Source organism: Capronia coronata (genome assembly GCF_000585585.1).
Source record: "Capronia coronata CBS 617.96 chromosome Unknown acBCG-supercont1.4, whole genome shotgun sequence".
Taxonomy (NCBI): Eukaryota; Fungi; Ascomycota; class Eurotiomycetes; order Chaetothyriales; family Herpotrichiellaceae; genus Capronia; species Capronia coronata.
In genome coordinates, this window is record NW_006912896.1 from 2,961,330 (window position 1) to 2,975,985 (window position 14,656).

General features: G+C 53.2%; 6 protein-coding genes across 6 annotated transcripts; 4 read left to right on the forward strand and 2 right to left on the reverse strand.

Annotated features, from left to right (window-relative positions):
* Positions 1–312: 312 nt before the first annotated feature.
* Positions 313–2,547, reverse strand: A1O1_05593 (uncharacterized protein; the record flags this gene model as incomplete). The annotated part of the gene is made up of 1 exon (XM_007726478.1): positions 313–2,547. The coding sequence occupies one exon, from the start codon at positions 2,545–2,547 to the stop codon at positions 313–315; it is 2,235 nt and encodes a 744-aa protein (XP_007724668.1).
* A 1,992-nt stretch (positions 2,548–4,539) lies between these two features.
* A1O1_05594 (malate dehydrogenase (oxaloacetate-decarboxylating)(NADP+)) lies at positions 4,540–6,339 on the forward strand (the record flags this gene model as incomplete). The annotated part of the gene is made up of 1 exon (XM_007726479.1): positions 4,540–6,339. The coding sequence occupies one exon, from the start codon at positions 4,540–4,542 to the stop codon at positions 6,337–6,339; it is 1,800 nt and encodes a 599-aa protein (XP_007724669.1).
* Positions 6,340–7,324: 985 nt separating this feature from the next.
* Positions 7,325–8,384, forward strand: A1O1_05595 (maintenance-ploidy protein MOB1 (MPS1 binder 1); the record flags this gene model as incomplete). Its single annotated transcript, XM_007726480.1, has 3 exons — positions 7,325–7,736; positions 7,819–7,912; positions 8,000–8,384. The coding sequence occupies 3 exons, from the start codon at positions 7,325–7,327 to the stop codon at positions 8,382–8,384; spliced, it is 891 nt and encodes a 296-aa protein (XP_007724670.1).
* Positions 8,385–9,003: 619 nt separating this feature from the next.
* Positions 9,004–10,446, reverse strand: A1O1_05596 (uncharacterized protein; the record flags this gene model as incomplete). Its single annotated transcript, XM_007726481.1, has 3 exons — positions 9,004–10,065; positions 10,206–10,336; positions 10,398–10,446. 3 exons carry the CDS (start codon positions 10,444–10,446, stop codon positions 9,004–9,006), a joined length of 1,242 nt encoding a protein of 413 aa, XP_007724671.1.
* Positions 10,447–10,974: 528 nt separating this feature from the next.
* A1O1_05597 (uncharacterized protein) lies at positions 10,975–11,541 on the forward strand (the record flags this gene model as incomplete). The annotated part of the gene is made up of 1 exon (XM_007726482.1): positions 10,975–11,541. One exon carries the CDS (start codon positions 10,975–10,977, stop codon positions 11,539–11,541), a length of 567 nt encoding a protein of 188 aa, XP_007724672.1.
* Positions 11,542–12,602: 1,061 nt separating this feature from the next.
* Positions 12,603–14,359, forward strand: A1O1_05598 (uncharacterized protein; the record flags this gene model as incomplete). The annotated part of the gene is made up of 3 exons (XM_007726483.1): positions 12,603–13,091; positions 13,137–14,123; positions 14,174–14,359. The coding sequence occupies 3 exons, from the start codon at positions 12,603–12,605 to the stop codon at positions 14,357–14,359; spliced, it is 1,662 nt and encodes a 553-aa protein (XP_007724673.1).
* Between the last annotated feature and the right edge of the window lie 297 nt (positions 14,360–14,656).

Genomic DNA, 14,656 nt, shown 5'->3' on the forward strand with positions numbered 1-14,656 from the left:
GTAGAGGTACAGGTCTCCAAGGCCAGTAACGATATAAATGTGAGAGTGCAATCGAAAGTCCGACCCTTTCACGAGAGAAAATGCTTTGAATCTGCTACAAACGTTGATGGTGCTCTCGAACGAGCGGATTAAAGGTACATAATGCTGGCTGCAAGCACGCTGCTCGTTTCTCATTGCTTTTGTTGTAGACCCATTGTCAAAATAAAACCACACTGCGCCGTGAATCTCGTGCGTTGTTGTCTCGTTTCCTGAGGTCACGTAATGCCGCAACCCATTCCGAGGTTTGCGGGCTTCTTCCTTCTCTCACCGCATTCAATACACCGGCACATCGAAAATGTCGTTGCGCCAGCCGCCTCCCCTCTCCTCCCCGTCCTGCACTATCTCCTCTGCTCTCATGGCTTCCTCGTGCCAGAGCTTGACCACACTTCCAGGCGTGTAGACACCTTTGAAGACACCTCGCTTAGGTGCATCCACGCCCACTCGGGTATACAGATCCGGGTCTTCTTCAGGTGTCAGCCGTGCCATGACCGCCTTCACGAAAGTCATCACATCCTGCGGATCAGCAATGCGGGTGGCGCGGAGTCTTTCTCGAGCATACACCAACTCGCGGTTGGCGGCACGAAGGGCGTTGGCAATATTCTCGGCAAGAGCCTTCTCCAGCGACCGGCGAACCAGGTGTTTCAACAATGGCTTGAACAGCCAGCCCAGCCAAGACAGCTTGGACTTACGCAACTTGTAGTCGAGTTTGTGGATATGAACTTTGACACCACGAAGGGTGAGGATCTGTTCCAGCTTCTCACGTCCGATCTCAAGGTCCAGAGTAATGTCAATGCCTCGCTCGTCCAGGTAGAAACTTGCAATGCCTTCATCCGCGAAATGCACCAGGCCGGCGTGGCCGCGAATCCAGAAGCCAAGATCCTGCGCCGCAACACTGAGACCGTTGATGGTGATAGTCACGAGAGACTGGGTTCTCGAGACCGTTTTCTTGGAATGTGCTTTGCGAATTTCCAGATCATTCTTGGTGGAAACCAAGAGTCGATAAGGAAGGAACGAGCTCGAGTTGACGTTGCGGCCAGGTTCAAGCACCAGGTTCTCGAGCAGAAGATCCATCTCGGGGACAGAGACTTCAACCCGAGGAATTGGTATGTATTGCACGCTACGGATCAACAATGGGAGGAAGATGTGGATTGCGTCCGTGATGAGATCTGGGTTGGTGATTCTGTTGGGTGGAGACACAATATCATAGATCCGTCGGGTTGCCAGCATCAGGCCATTGATGTCCTTGTCCTCCATGATCGCGGTTATGGTGACCTGAGCTTGTCGAAGCAGCTGGTCAAAGTCGGTGCGGAAATCCGAGTCATTGCCCAGTTTGGCGGACTTTTCTTTCAACTCTTCGATCTTCTTGTCAGCGTTGTCGAAGAAGTCCGGGTCCGTCAACATGCGTTGGACAGTGTTGCCGACGTCTACCATGAAATTCTCGAATTGTGGGTCAGACTGGGCGTGGCTTAGGACTTTGTTGAAGTCTTGTTCCAACTGAACCCAGGCTTCTCGATCACCGAAGCTGCCGAGGAAGTCCCAGAAGTTGCGGACTGCACGGTCCAAAGCTGGGTTGGTCTCGATATCATCTTGAGCGGTAGCCAGGGTGGCATCAGCAACGCGAGAATACGCAACTGCATATCTCTTGATCAACTTGGCCAACGTGGATACAGAGTCGTGGTAGTCCGTCCGGGTCCTCAGATTGACAACTACTTGCTTGATCCGATGAAGCAGTGTCTCGCGTTGGGACCCGGAGAACTGCTCCTTCGCACTCTCGATTGTGTCCTTGCCAACTTTCGCAGCCTGCGTGCCAATGACTTTTGTGGTCTCTTCCGCATTTTGTTCAAGCTCGTCTTTGGTGGGCAGGGTGTCTTCATCCGCTCCAGGTTCGGCGACAGCGCTTTGTTCTTCCTCAGAAAGCTGGAGTTGCTTGCCCGTCTCTTTTGCTGCTGATGACAAGGAAAAGGCCGTATCTGCCAGAACCTGTCGTCCGACCGTAGCAACATCATTGACAAAGAGTCTGAAGTCCGAGTTCGCAAGCAATAGGCTTCCAACTGTGCGGAAGCTATCGTAGGCAGCCTGAGCGTCGGCACGGGCTTTGACCTTGGATGCGGAATGAGAGATATCGTTGATATCAAGCGACACTCGGGATTTCGTGAGATTCCAGATGAAGTCTTGGATCTGATCTTGGCTATTCTTGTGTTGAAGCAGCTCAATGAAAAGCTTCAACCAAGTTCGACAGTTTCGAATCAACAGCCGGCCCGAGTCACTCAAGTCTGTACTGTTTGGGTTGAGAACGTCCGAAGCGAGCAAGGTGCGGAGATTGACGATGGTCTGCTCGTTGGATGGCATGTATCCTTTGGACAGAGCTCTCAGCATCTGATAAGTATGTAGCTTCTGGTGGACAGCTCTTTCACGGGCAGTGTCGTCTTCATAACGAGGGAGGAGGGGGGTGGTCTCTTCACCACCTCGCTTGCGGCCAAAGCCGCAGCACGACGAGAGGAAGGACATGGTCAGGAGGATGGAGAGGTTGGAAAGGAGTGGGAGGACCGGTCCACGGCACTAATGGTGTCCTGGTTGTAGGGGATGACCACAAGCAGTCATAGCAACACTTTTGAAAAGAAAGGGAGATGAGAGAAAGAAGGCACTGCAGGTGAAGGTGAAGGTCGACGATGACACCAGGAAGTAGGTGTGCGGAGAGCACTACGCGTGTATGCCTTGGAACACTGCATGTCAGAGGAGCTCGAAACGTCATAATGATCGCCAAGGCCAAGTGAGCTGGAAACCACTTCCACACACTGCAGTGGCAGGGCCAGCTCCTATACCATATATCTACAGGGACCTACAATTAGGCAGCCAGAAGGTATCAACCCGGTAGTATCTCTGCACCTGGTAACTGAGGTTGGAGGTAGTTCTACTCTTTGACACGATGGTCTCTCTTCTCCACGCATTTTTTCCTTGAAAGATAACCCCATCGCTCCGAGTCTGTTCTGACCGCAGTCCGTGGCCACAACTCCCATCTCTTTCCGTTCGATGTCGACATTGCTTTGCCGTAGCTAAGCTAGTCTCCTGCCCCCGCGCCATCCCAGTTCCTAAATGCCTTAGCGGACGAAGAACAAGAGATGTGCAGGGAAATGTGATAGACCATGTTAGGTACTTTTGAGTCTGGGGAAGATCTCCGGGCATTGCGGGGTGCAGAAGACTTAGGTAGATGCTTCAACAGTCACGGACGAGGGTAAACCGGGAGCGTCATCCCATCGCTGCTTGCGACTCAGCCACCCCTGCAGCATGAGATCTCGGACGACAAGCACTGGCAGCTGGGGCACAGCCTTGTCCCTCACCATCCGAGAAAAGTACTGTTGTGTTGTGCAAGACGATGGACTCCGGACGACTTACCTGGACCTGCCGGGCGTTTTCGGGGTGTCTAAAGTGGCTATGGGCGGTCCCAGGGCCCGCCTCTGTTGGCCTAGGGCCCCTTCCGCCCACAGCATGAGTTTGGTTCACGCCCGAAGGCCATCCTCCCGGAGTCCGGTGGTTACCTGGTATTCAGGTCCGCACAGTGTTCAGCGTTCAGTGTTCAGTGTCCCAGCTATACTGTTCATTTAAACATCAGCTACTACCCAACGCCACCCTGAGCTTACTCTGTCAAGGTGTGCAGTGTCTTCTGTGACTGGTGCCACTTTTAGAATCACCGGGCGTCCAAGAGTCCAGAGTCCCTTGCATCTTGCTTCGCTTGCGCATCCGCAGCCAATATTCTTCATTGAACCTGCATCTCAACTTTTTAACCAACTCCGACGATTGCATCAAGCCATTGGCTGCCTGCTGTCCTTGGGTTGCATCATCGCCCGAAATGGACATCCACCATGAAGAGGAAAAAAAGTTGAATCCCACTGCAAATCCAACACCTAGAAGTCTCCATCCCAATCCCAGAGTCGGAAACAGTATGTCGCCGCGTTGATTGTGGTGTTCGTACTGCAGTGCCGTCGTATCCTCCCGAAGCGTCCGTTCCCACGTCTGTCATGCTGGGTCTCCACTCCAATATCGGTGAAATGCGCGCTCTGTGGCTCATGGACCCTCGATTGAATCATCCTCGAGCGCTTTGAGTCCTCAATTTCCATAGTTTCGCACCCGGTTTCACCCATGATTGTCCAACTCTGGCTGCATACGAGAGTCGTCCTCACACACTCCGAGTCCTCATTTCCACAGTTTCGCACCCGGTTTCACCCATGAAAGTCCAACTCTGGCCGCGCAAGACTGGTTCTGTCTATCTTCCTGTGCGCAATTTCCAATCTGAGTGCGATCCAAACCGAGTCCCTTGAGTCCCTTGAGTCCACCGAGTACCCAACTCAGACTCTATTCATCCGGTGTCCGGTCGTCTCTTGCTCAGCAAAGACAACATATAAGTCCGAGCGACTTCCCCTCGTGTTCCGAATGCTCTACAAGGTCACTACACTACCCAGGTCGAGGTTCCGCAGCCTTATCAGCCTTGTTCAGTCTGCAAACATGACCACTACCAACGCGACACAAGCCCCAATTGCTCAACATGCGGGCAACCAAGGGGCAGCCTCACTCACTCAGGCTCCTCATGTGCTTCACAACCATCGTCTGAAGCACACCCATGCCACAGCCCATGTGCCCAATCGTGCAGCACACTACGACACCTCCCTCTCGATCCCGGTCCGGAAGTACCTCCAGACATACGGTCTGACTCCGCCGCGTGTGGAGAGTTATGAAGTGCAGAAGAAGAGATGTCTAGGGCAGCTGGCGCAGAAGACTACAGACATAGAAAAATTCTTGTATTTGAGTACATTGAGATACAACAACGTTCACCTGTTCTACAGGTTGTTGACTGATCAGTTCAGCGACTTGGCTCCGTTGGTGTACACCCCCACAGTTGGCGAGGCATGCCAGAGGTGGTCGGAGATCTATCAGCAGCCCGAGGGCATGTACCTGAGCTTCGAGGACAAAGGCCATCTCTCCAGCATCATACAAAACTGGCCCCAAACCAACGTGGAGATCACCGTCGTGACGGATGGCTCTCGAATTCTGGGTCTAGGGGACCTCGGTATTGGCGGTATGGGTATTTCGATTGGCAAGCTTGCCTTGTACACTGGTTGCGCCGGGATCCGACCCGAGGTCACCCTACCACTAACTGTGGATCTGGGCACAAGCAACAAGACTCTGCGGGAAGACCCTCTCTACATGGGCAGCCGGCGAGACAAGGTGACAGCGGAAGAGGAGAAGGATTTCCTCGACGAGCTCATGCGTGCGTTGAAGGAGCGTTGGCCGGACATTGTCATTCAGTTTGAGGACTGGAAGAATCCGTTCCCCTCCCTTGAACGCTATCGTCAAGATTACGCCATGTTCAACGACGACATCCAGGGCACCGGCGCCGTCATCATGGGAGGTATCATCGGGGCCGTGAAACAATCTGGCGTGGCTCCTCGAGACCAGCGTGCCGTGTTTTTTGGTTCGGGTTCTGCTGGCGTCGGTGTGGCCAAACAGATCGTAGAGTATTTCATGCACGAAGGTCTCACGGAAGAAGAGGCCAAGTCGTGTTTCTGGCTTGTCGACAGCAAGGGACTCGTGACACAAGACCGAGGGGATAAACTCGCCGAACACAAAATCTATTTCTCACGCACAGACAACCATGGACAGCAATTCAAAACACTGGACGAGGTCATTGAGTACGTCAAGCCTACCATCCTCATGGGTCTAAGCACTATTGGAGGCGCTTTCACTCCAGAGATCCTGCGAAAGATGGCTGCGTGGAACGAACGACCGATCATCTTCCCCCTCTCCAACCCATCCTCCAAGTCGGAATGCACTTTCGAAGAGGCGATCAACTATACTGATGGCCGTGCATTGTTTGCCTCGGGATCTCCTTTCCAGCCATACGCCTTCAAAGATAAGATGTACCATCCTGGTCAGGGAAACAACATGTACGTCTTCCCTGGTATCGGCCTGGGCACCATCCTCTGCAAGGCGGTCCAGGTGACGCAAGGCATGATCTATGCTTCGGGCGAGGCTCTGCCTACCATGATCACGGAAGAGGAGAAACAACTGGCTTTGTTGTATCCTGCTATCACCCGCATTCGGGATGTGAGTGCTCGTGTAGCACTGTATGTCATCCGCGCCGCCCAAAAGGACAACGTTGACAGGTTACATTATCTGCGTGAGATGAGTGACGAGGCTCTGGAAGCATGGATCAAGAGCAAGATGTATGACCCTCACCGAGAGACAAAGGAACTTGAGAGCGAGGTCCGTGAGATCGTCGATGACTTGGTGGCTTCTAAGTTGTGACTTCTCAATCATGCTTAGCAAGAGGGCTGAATGTTGTCATGTGGACGACCAGAACAACTGGTAAACATGCTTGTGGTCGACAGTGTTTGCATCCTAACAAGGCTGTGGTCGAGGGGCACAAGCAGGGACGAGGTAATTTGTGGATGTGCCTGTGTGTAGTGATATCACTGTCCAGATACCCCTTTCGGCTTTGATTGCTTGAGGCGAATGACCTCCAGCGTGTTCAGTAGATAGAGCGTGAAAAGCAACTATTCATCAGAACTCCGCTTCACGGCTGCCTGCAAGCATATTCGAACTCGTTGGTCGCGATCACAAACCGACCAAGCTCCTCGAGGATCACCTTTAGTGGCCTGTAGTACAGTGTATGCAGATTGGCGAGGCTGAGATAAAAAGATAGATGTTATCGTGTTGCCCGGCAACAGATAAGGATAGTTTATACTGGCACTAATTCAGGCTTAGCGCGGCCAATGGAGCAGGAACAGGCAATCACTGCACTGCATGCTCTGCGCTGCTCTCCTCCCAGTCCATCCGTCCCTGCGGAAGCCCGTCGCCCGACCATCACAAGTTCCACTGCTGCAGCGCTGCATCTAAAGACAAGTGCCGCACATGCGAACAGCGCGAAACCTTGATTCGTCTCAGTTACTAGTACTTCACTTCTCCCGAGTTCATCGACAAACCCTCAATCTCCTCTACGCCCCTTACAACCATCCAAGCGACTTCAATCTGTCTTGCCAGTCATTCAACGTGAACGTGTACGTGACGGTGAGTGACAGTCGCCCCCGTGGCCATAGAAACCGGCAACGTTTCCCTCATGCGTGTGGCACTTTGACCAACACCAGGAATGCACAGCACAGCACAGCACAGCACGACACGACATACAATAGACAGAATCGATTCGATCTGATTGAGTGAATAATTGTCCATCTCTTCGACCCGGAATTTCCAAACGAGCCACTTCCTCCTGATGGCTTCGTTACTCACCACCATGTATGAGTTTCTCAATTCCTCTCCCTCTCCGCAGCCTCTCTCTCCGCACTTGACACTCAAGCAATCATCCTCATGCATCACGATCAACTCCTACACGTTTCAGACCGACGGCAATGACCATGCCCATGACCCTGCCACGACCTCCTCACCGGCCGCAGGCACTCCGTCGCGCGCCGCACAACTCCTCCGACTCGGATTGAGTTCTCCTATTGCTGCTCCAAGTATTAATCCGTCTTCGCCTTCTAGCAACGCCCGCACCCGAGGCCAGTTCAAGCCACAGCGCACCAACAAAGGCACAACGAGCTATCAGCTGCGACAGTTCGCCGAGGCCACACTTGGAAGCGGGAGTTTGAGGAAGGCGGTCAAACTGCCCGAGGGCGAGGATTTGAATGAATGGCTTGCAGTCAATGGTACGCAAGATATGCTGAAAAACAAAATACAAGATGAACGAGATGCATGGAGAGGCTGACCATTTCTTGCGGTGTGCTTCAGTGGTCGACTTCTACAACCAGATCAACCTGCTTTATGGCTCCATCACAGAATTCTGCTCGCCACAATCATGTCCCGAGATGAAGGCAACTGATGAGTACGGATGCCCCCCTCCCACCCGAGCCAACAGAACAGGGAAATTCCTTTTACATTTCGAGGACTGACCGTCTTCTTTTCTTACTAGATTTGAGTATCTGTGGCAGGACGCCGCAACAGGATACCCCAAGCCCACCAAGATGCCTGCGCCAGAGTACATCGAGCACTTGATGACCTGGGTACAGTCGAACATCGACAACGAGTCGACTTTCCCCTCCCGCATCGGCGTCCCGTTCCCCAAACACTTCCCTTCCACCGTGCGCCAGCTCTTCAAACGCCTGTACCGCGTCTACGCCCACATCTACTGCCACCACTACCAAGTCATTGTCCATCTGGGCCTCGAGCCTCACCTCAACACCAGCTTCAAGCACTACGTCCTGTTCATCGACGAGCACGGCCTGGAGAAAGGCGGCGGCAAAGATTATTGGGGCCCGCTTGGGGATTTGGTCGACAGCATGCTGAAGAGTGATTAAGGGTTCTGAACCAACGACACTATTGATGCAGGAGAATGATGGTTGAATGGCCTAGGCATTATCTGCCTCTGCGAGCCACACACTATGTATGAATGCCCGGCGTTGGAATCGGCCTCAGGACTGGACAGGGCCGGGGAACATGAGCAGGTGCGGTGGGCATATCTTTGCCAACGGCGTTCGGGATTAGAGGGCTCGAATGTGGAAGCACGACTTCATGTTCAGATTGTAATTCTAGAAAGGCGAGTATGCAATGCAATCTGGTGAAACGATGAGATTTCAATCTGCATTGTCTGCCTCGAGCCATTCAGCTCTAGTATGGTCAATGAGGATTTATTGAAGTTGCGCACCCGAGTCGCTGCAGACTGCCCTCCTCAACCCATCGTCGGCCATGGCCTTCATAGTGTATGCTCCGCTGCAACGCGTGGTGTGGCACAGGGACACAGTCGAAAAGGTCGCAGGGCGGTCTGCCCAGCTTCTGGCCCCGCAAGTTGACTGGCCGCTTGCGCCGATGCAACAACGACAAGGGCAACAGAGCGACCCTTATGGAGGCAAGGTACAATCTAGAAGACACTCGACCTTCCATGCCGACCTGGCACTGCGGATCAGGATAGGACTACTCCTAGTATCCTCTCCGATAGCCGCCGCCAAAGCTGGCACCTGGTCCTCCGCCCCTTCGTCCACCGCGCATCGTGTCGTCGCCGTACATCCGCCCTCCGCCACGAGGGAAGGATCCGAAAGACCCACGGCCCCGGAACCCGCCACCGACACCGTTGCCATAGTGGGAGAACCTTGAATTGTACGACTCGGGTCTGTCATCACGGCGGTATGAGCTGGATCCTCGATCGTCGCGGCGCTCATGGCGATCCATATCTCGGTCCCGGTCTCGCTCACGTTCTGGTTCGCGTTCTCGTTCGCGGTGGTTGCCTCTTTCCCGATCTCGTCGATCGGTGTCTCGTCTGCTGCCGTGGTGATCGTGGGACGTTGATGCTTGAGAACCGCCATAGCCATGTCTTTCATCCAGACCATTGGATTCTGGGTTCTGGGTGTCCCTGCTGTGCTGATCCTGTTCCGCATACGCTGCGTGCGGCTCGGCCTCCATCTCAATATCCTCCATGGCATTATCATTTTGGACTGGGGCCGCCACCGGCGGTTCAGACGCCACACTCCCTGGATGTGAGGTTGGATCTTGTTGGGATCTCTGGAAGGGACTCAGACCGCCACCTGAGCGCTTGAGGAATAGTTGTAAGATCTTCCCGTCTGCTCGCTGGTTGTGATACGTTGATATGATCTTGTCCGCAATATGTTTCTCGGTGAAGATCATTTCTGCGACGACAGCGGGACTGGTGGACACTATTCGACAGGATAGCATCGCACTGACTCCGTTGTCGTCAAAAGTATCACTCTGTAAAGCCGACTCGATATCCGCAGCGGTGGTCCCCGGGGCGAAATTGCTGGCCTCGACCACAAACGGACCTGCTTTGCCTTTTATGCTTAGGCCATGGCCTTGCGTTCGACGGGACGTGGACGAGGGGACGACATTGGCTTGCGGCGAATCTAGGGCGGACTCGATGCGAGAGAAGCGGGCCTTCGCATTTTTCTTCTGAGGAGCTGCGGAGGCAGGCCTCGACGACGTGAACGGATTGTTTCTGGGGGAGTTCGCGCTGGCGACTGAGGATGATCGCTGTGGCCAGCATATCGCATTAGTAACCAGATCTCTGCACCGTGATCGCACAAGACCGCTGTGTCATATGCTCTCGGCTGTAGACGTGGAAGGCTGAGGAGAGTTGGGAGTAGATCGTGGCTCCTGTGGGGTTGTTATACCTTGGTGATCCTACTTGCAAGATCTGGAGTCCGCGACAAGCTTTTGGTGGCGCTTTTTGAGTCATTCTTGTTCTGTTTGTTTCTTCCAAAGATCTCTCTCGCTAGAGCTTCATTCTTCCTCTTTTGCCGGTCTATAAGCTTCTAGATTAGTCGGTGTTTGGGTTGAGGGTCGACTGGAATTGTATTATTTACCCGCCTGGATGATGGCGTCGAAGCTGACGGCGCCTTGGGCTTTGGACATGGCTGGCTAGGTAGGTAAGGATAGGGACGGTACACCATATAAGAAGGTGATCGAGAAATTCTCGGATGGTGTCTAGTATCGCAGAGGGCAATGCAAACATCCAAAAGGATGAATTGCGGGCGGGTCAAGATTTCGTAGCAGTAGTGAAGACGAGAACCAGATCTAGGGTACTGCCAGTGCTGCTGGTGGAGAATCAACCAGCGCAGTTGGTGCCGCCCTCCCAAACTTACAGGTAGATAGATGCCCAGGAAGGGTCCCTAAGGTACCTCTAGTGGTACCTTACTCCTTCCTTGGGGACCGTCTCAGTGGTGGAAATCGTACCTTCGGTCTTGGCAAGCTCGCTTCTCGCAATCCGTTCTCGCCGTGTAAAGAAGTTCACAGGGAAACTTTTCCAATTGCACCAAAGCCGATTGACCCTCACGCAGACATTCGGCTGCTCTGAACCTCCCTCTTCGAGATCGCCTTCATCCTCGCACACTTACTGCAGCGGAGATTGCCTCCATCATTCAGATATACAACCAACCATCAATGGCCTCCGCTCTGCGCCCGGTCCTTAGGCCGACTCATTTAGCCAGTTTACCTACCTCGACATCAACCACCACATATATCTGCCAGTCCTGTCGACATGCCCGTCTCCTGAGGCGGCCCAAGCGACCTTACACGTTTACACAGTTGGTTACGCTTTCTGACGGAAGTGCTTTCACGATACGCACCACCTCTCCTGTCCCTGTATACCGATCAACGCGAGATACCCGAAACTCTCCTCTGTGGAACCCCACGTCCAAGGAGCTTTTGAATGTAGAAGACGATGAAGCTGGAAGGTTAGCTGGTTTCCGAGCACGTTTCGGCACGGGGTTCGATACCGCGAAAGAAGCAAGGAAGGAAGCCGAGATGGAGAGTGATAATATCTCAAATACACCAGCTTCCCCGACAGCAGCCAACGCCGAAGCCGCTAAGGAACCGACCTTTGAGGATGAACAGAACATGTTCGAAGAAGACGACATGAACCTATTGGATCTTATCAGCTCTTTCGGTCAAGAAAACACCCAGCAAGAGACCCAGTCGCCGCAGCCTAAAAAGGGAGGAAAGAAATAGAGTTGCTATGTTTGAGTCGAAAATGAAGCAGTGTACACTATGGGAAGAATGGAGAATCGAACAGCATCCGGCGTTGAATGATTGAAGCCTGGTTTGGCTTGACAAGCATCGGGCACCACCGGCCTGCTACCGCTGAGTCCAAATGATCAGAAGTTCATGTTGTTCCTCTTGTAAAGCCATGTGCCGAACACCCCAGTCGTCTACTACTGGCTGTATTGGAAGACAGATGTGGCCCAAAACTAGGTACAGGCTTAGATACAAGAGATCAGCCCGTGGCCGTCCAAATTCGGAGGCGAAAGGGATTGCCAAAAGCCCATCCGAGCAGATGCACAAGGGAATTACTTCCTGAGCTCGTTCAACGGACGTTTCATGAAGAGCGGCTCTAGATGCTAATGGGCGCATGGATTCTGAAGACGTCTCCTGTCGCTTTCCAACTCTGTCCGCAGCTTTGAAGAATACGCAACCGTAGAGTGTTCATTGTAATCTTCACAATACCAGGCGTCTTGGATAAATGGAATTGCTTTAGCAGCGGACCCTGGCATCGTCATGGGCCGGATGCAGCTCGGGTTCAACATCTGCATGGCTGTCATCCGGCATCGTCGGTCGTGTAGTCTATTGCACGCTCGAGGAGGGTGTAGAAGAACGGGATATAGTATTGGTTAGTATGTGAGGACATCTGGTACATCCTCAGTACCTAGTCGTAGTAACGTTGGACTTCTGTCCCTGCCAAGGACCGCGGACAGTTCGCATGCGCCCAGCATTCAAGTTCGGTGGCAGTGGCCCGAGACATCCACCGTCAAGTTGTATACCGCGACGTAAGTCCACCTCGTCCATCTACACCTTCGCTCAGGAATTATCACGACACTGATACAGTTGTGAGATGGACATGGATTCACCCTGGGGCGGTGAGTATTTGTCTACTCACTCCCCCATCCTCAAGCTGATCATTCTGTAGATGTCCCCTCTCACTCGCAGGCAGATGACCAGCAAGACCCAGTCACGGGCTCGTCCAAAGACACCAACCCTGCTAGTAAGCTACCCGATTAACAGTCGTCTAGGGAATGCTGACATCTGATCAAGACTCCTCGACCTCTGCGACACCGTCCTCTGGCGGACCGCGTCCCTCCTCGTCTCGGAAGATACCTGCCCGCAAGATTGAAGTGCAACCCACGAAGCTCGAGGCTGTGGATGACTCCTTAGACCCTCTTGGGCCTTTAGGTGGTGATCCCGCGCCTGCAACACCTTCGACGCCCGCAGATCAAGCACCGACGCCGCCTCGGAAAGAAATCAGTGGTGGAGTATCTCGACAACCTTCTGCAACGTCGGGAGGTCTCGCTGGGTCTGAATACGAAGACACCGCTCTATCAGTCGGAAGGGCAAAAGGGCCACCTCCTGTGCAGCCACAGACTGCTACCGGAGCAGCTCGACAGACCCAGCCAAGCATCAGCATTGAACAGGCCGCAAAGCCCACTTTCGATATCACAGTTGGAGATCCACATAAGGTTGGCGACTTGACTAGTAGCCATATCGTATACCAAGTTCGCACAAAGGTGAGCTGCATGAATATGAGGTGTTTACCTCACTAACACGATCAGACCACGTCCAAAGCATATAAACAGCCCGAGTTCGCCGTGACACGGCGATACCGAGATTTCTTATGGCTCTACAACTCGCTGCACAACAACAATCCTGGTGTCGTGGTCCCTCCACCTCCAGAGAAGCAGGCCGTTGGGCGGTTCGATAGCGAGTTCGTCGAGTCTCGTCGTCAGGCACTAGAGCGAATGCTCAACCGGATCGCTTCACACCCCATCCTACATCATGATCCTGATCTCAAGATCTTCCTGGAGAGCGAGTCGTTCAACATTGACGTCAAAAATAAAGAGAACAGGGAGCCGGACTTGGGCCAGAACAAGGGCATGCTGAGCTCACTAGGGATCAATGTCGGAGGTTCTAGTGGGAAATTTGTCGAGCACGATGATTGGTTTCATGATCGCAAGATCTATCTTGACGCCCTGGAAAATCAGCTCAAATCATTACTGAAAGCCCTCGATGCGGTTGTGGTTCAACGGAGGGGTTTGGCGGAGGCCGCTGGCGAGTTTGCTGCATCGCTGAGTAACCTCGGTCAGGTGGAACTTTCCCCCGTGTTTTCTGGGCCCTTGCAAGGCCTTTCGGAGGTGCAACTTCGGATCCGTGAGCTTTACGACCGACAAGCCCAACAGGATGTTTTGACTCTGGGTATTACCATTGACGAGTACATTCGACTTATTGGGAGTGTGAAGCAGGCTTTTTCGCAACGACAAAAGGCGTTCCACGCCTGGCATGCAGCAGAGAGCGAGTTGGCGAAGCGTCGAACTGCTCATGAGAAGCTCTTGCGGCAGGGAAAGACTCAGCAAGACAAACTGAATGAGGTCAGCGCTGGAGTTAGCGATGCAGAGAAACGGGCACACCAAGCTCGATTACTATTCGAAGACATGGGACGATTGATGAGAGGAGAGTTGGAACGATTCGAACGCGAGAAGGTGGAAGACTTCAAAAGTGGCGTTGAGACGTTCCTCGAAGGTGCCGTTGAGGCGCAAAAAGAGGTATGTCTTGCTCAATGCGATGTTGACGTTGTGTTCTAACTCTTGACCAGTTGATTGAACTGTGGGAGACGTTCCTGCTTCAGATGGACGCAGAGGACGAGATGCCCATCAAAGCGCAGCCGGTATCCAAGGAACCTGCACCAACAGAAAACACGCCAACAACCAGCCAGCCCGGTCAAGGAATAGAGGCTCCTCCTGCTACAGCGACAGATGTGGCACTGGAGCAGGATGCTTGATACGCCTCCAAATGCAAATGCGTAGGTTTAGAGTGTCCCGAGCAGGTGGTGTACAGTCTCTTCGACACAACAGACCACCAACGACCTCGCAGACGGGTTGTTGAATGAAGAGCAAGGTTCTGTACAGTATAGTACGGCATTCTTTTGTGCCGGCGCCCATTGCTGTACATCGCTACTAGATACCCAGCGCATTGATTGAAGATTCAGCCTCTTCTCTTGCATTTGCTGTCTCCGAAATGCGCTGAGATGATGTATCCATCACTTCACCTCACTCCCATGTGCAGTCTCTCATTCACT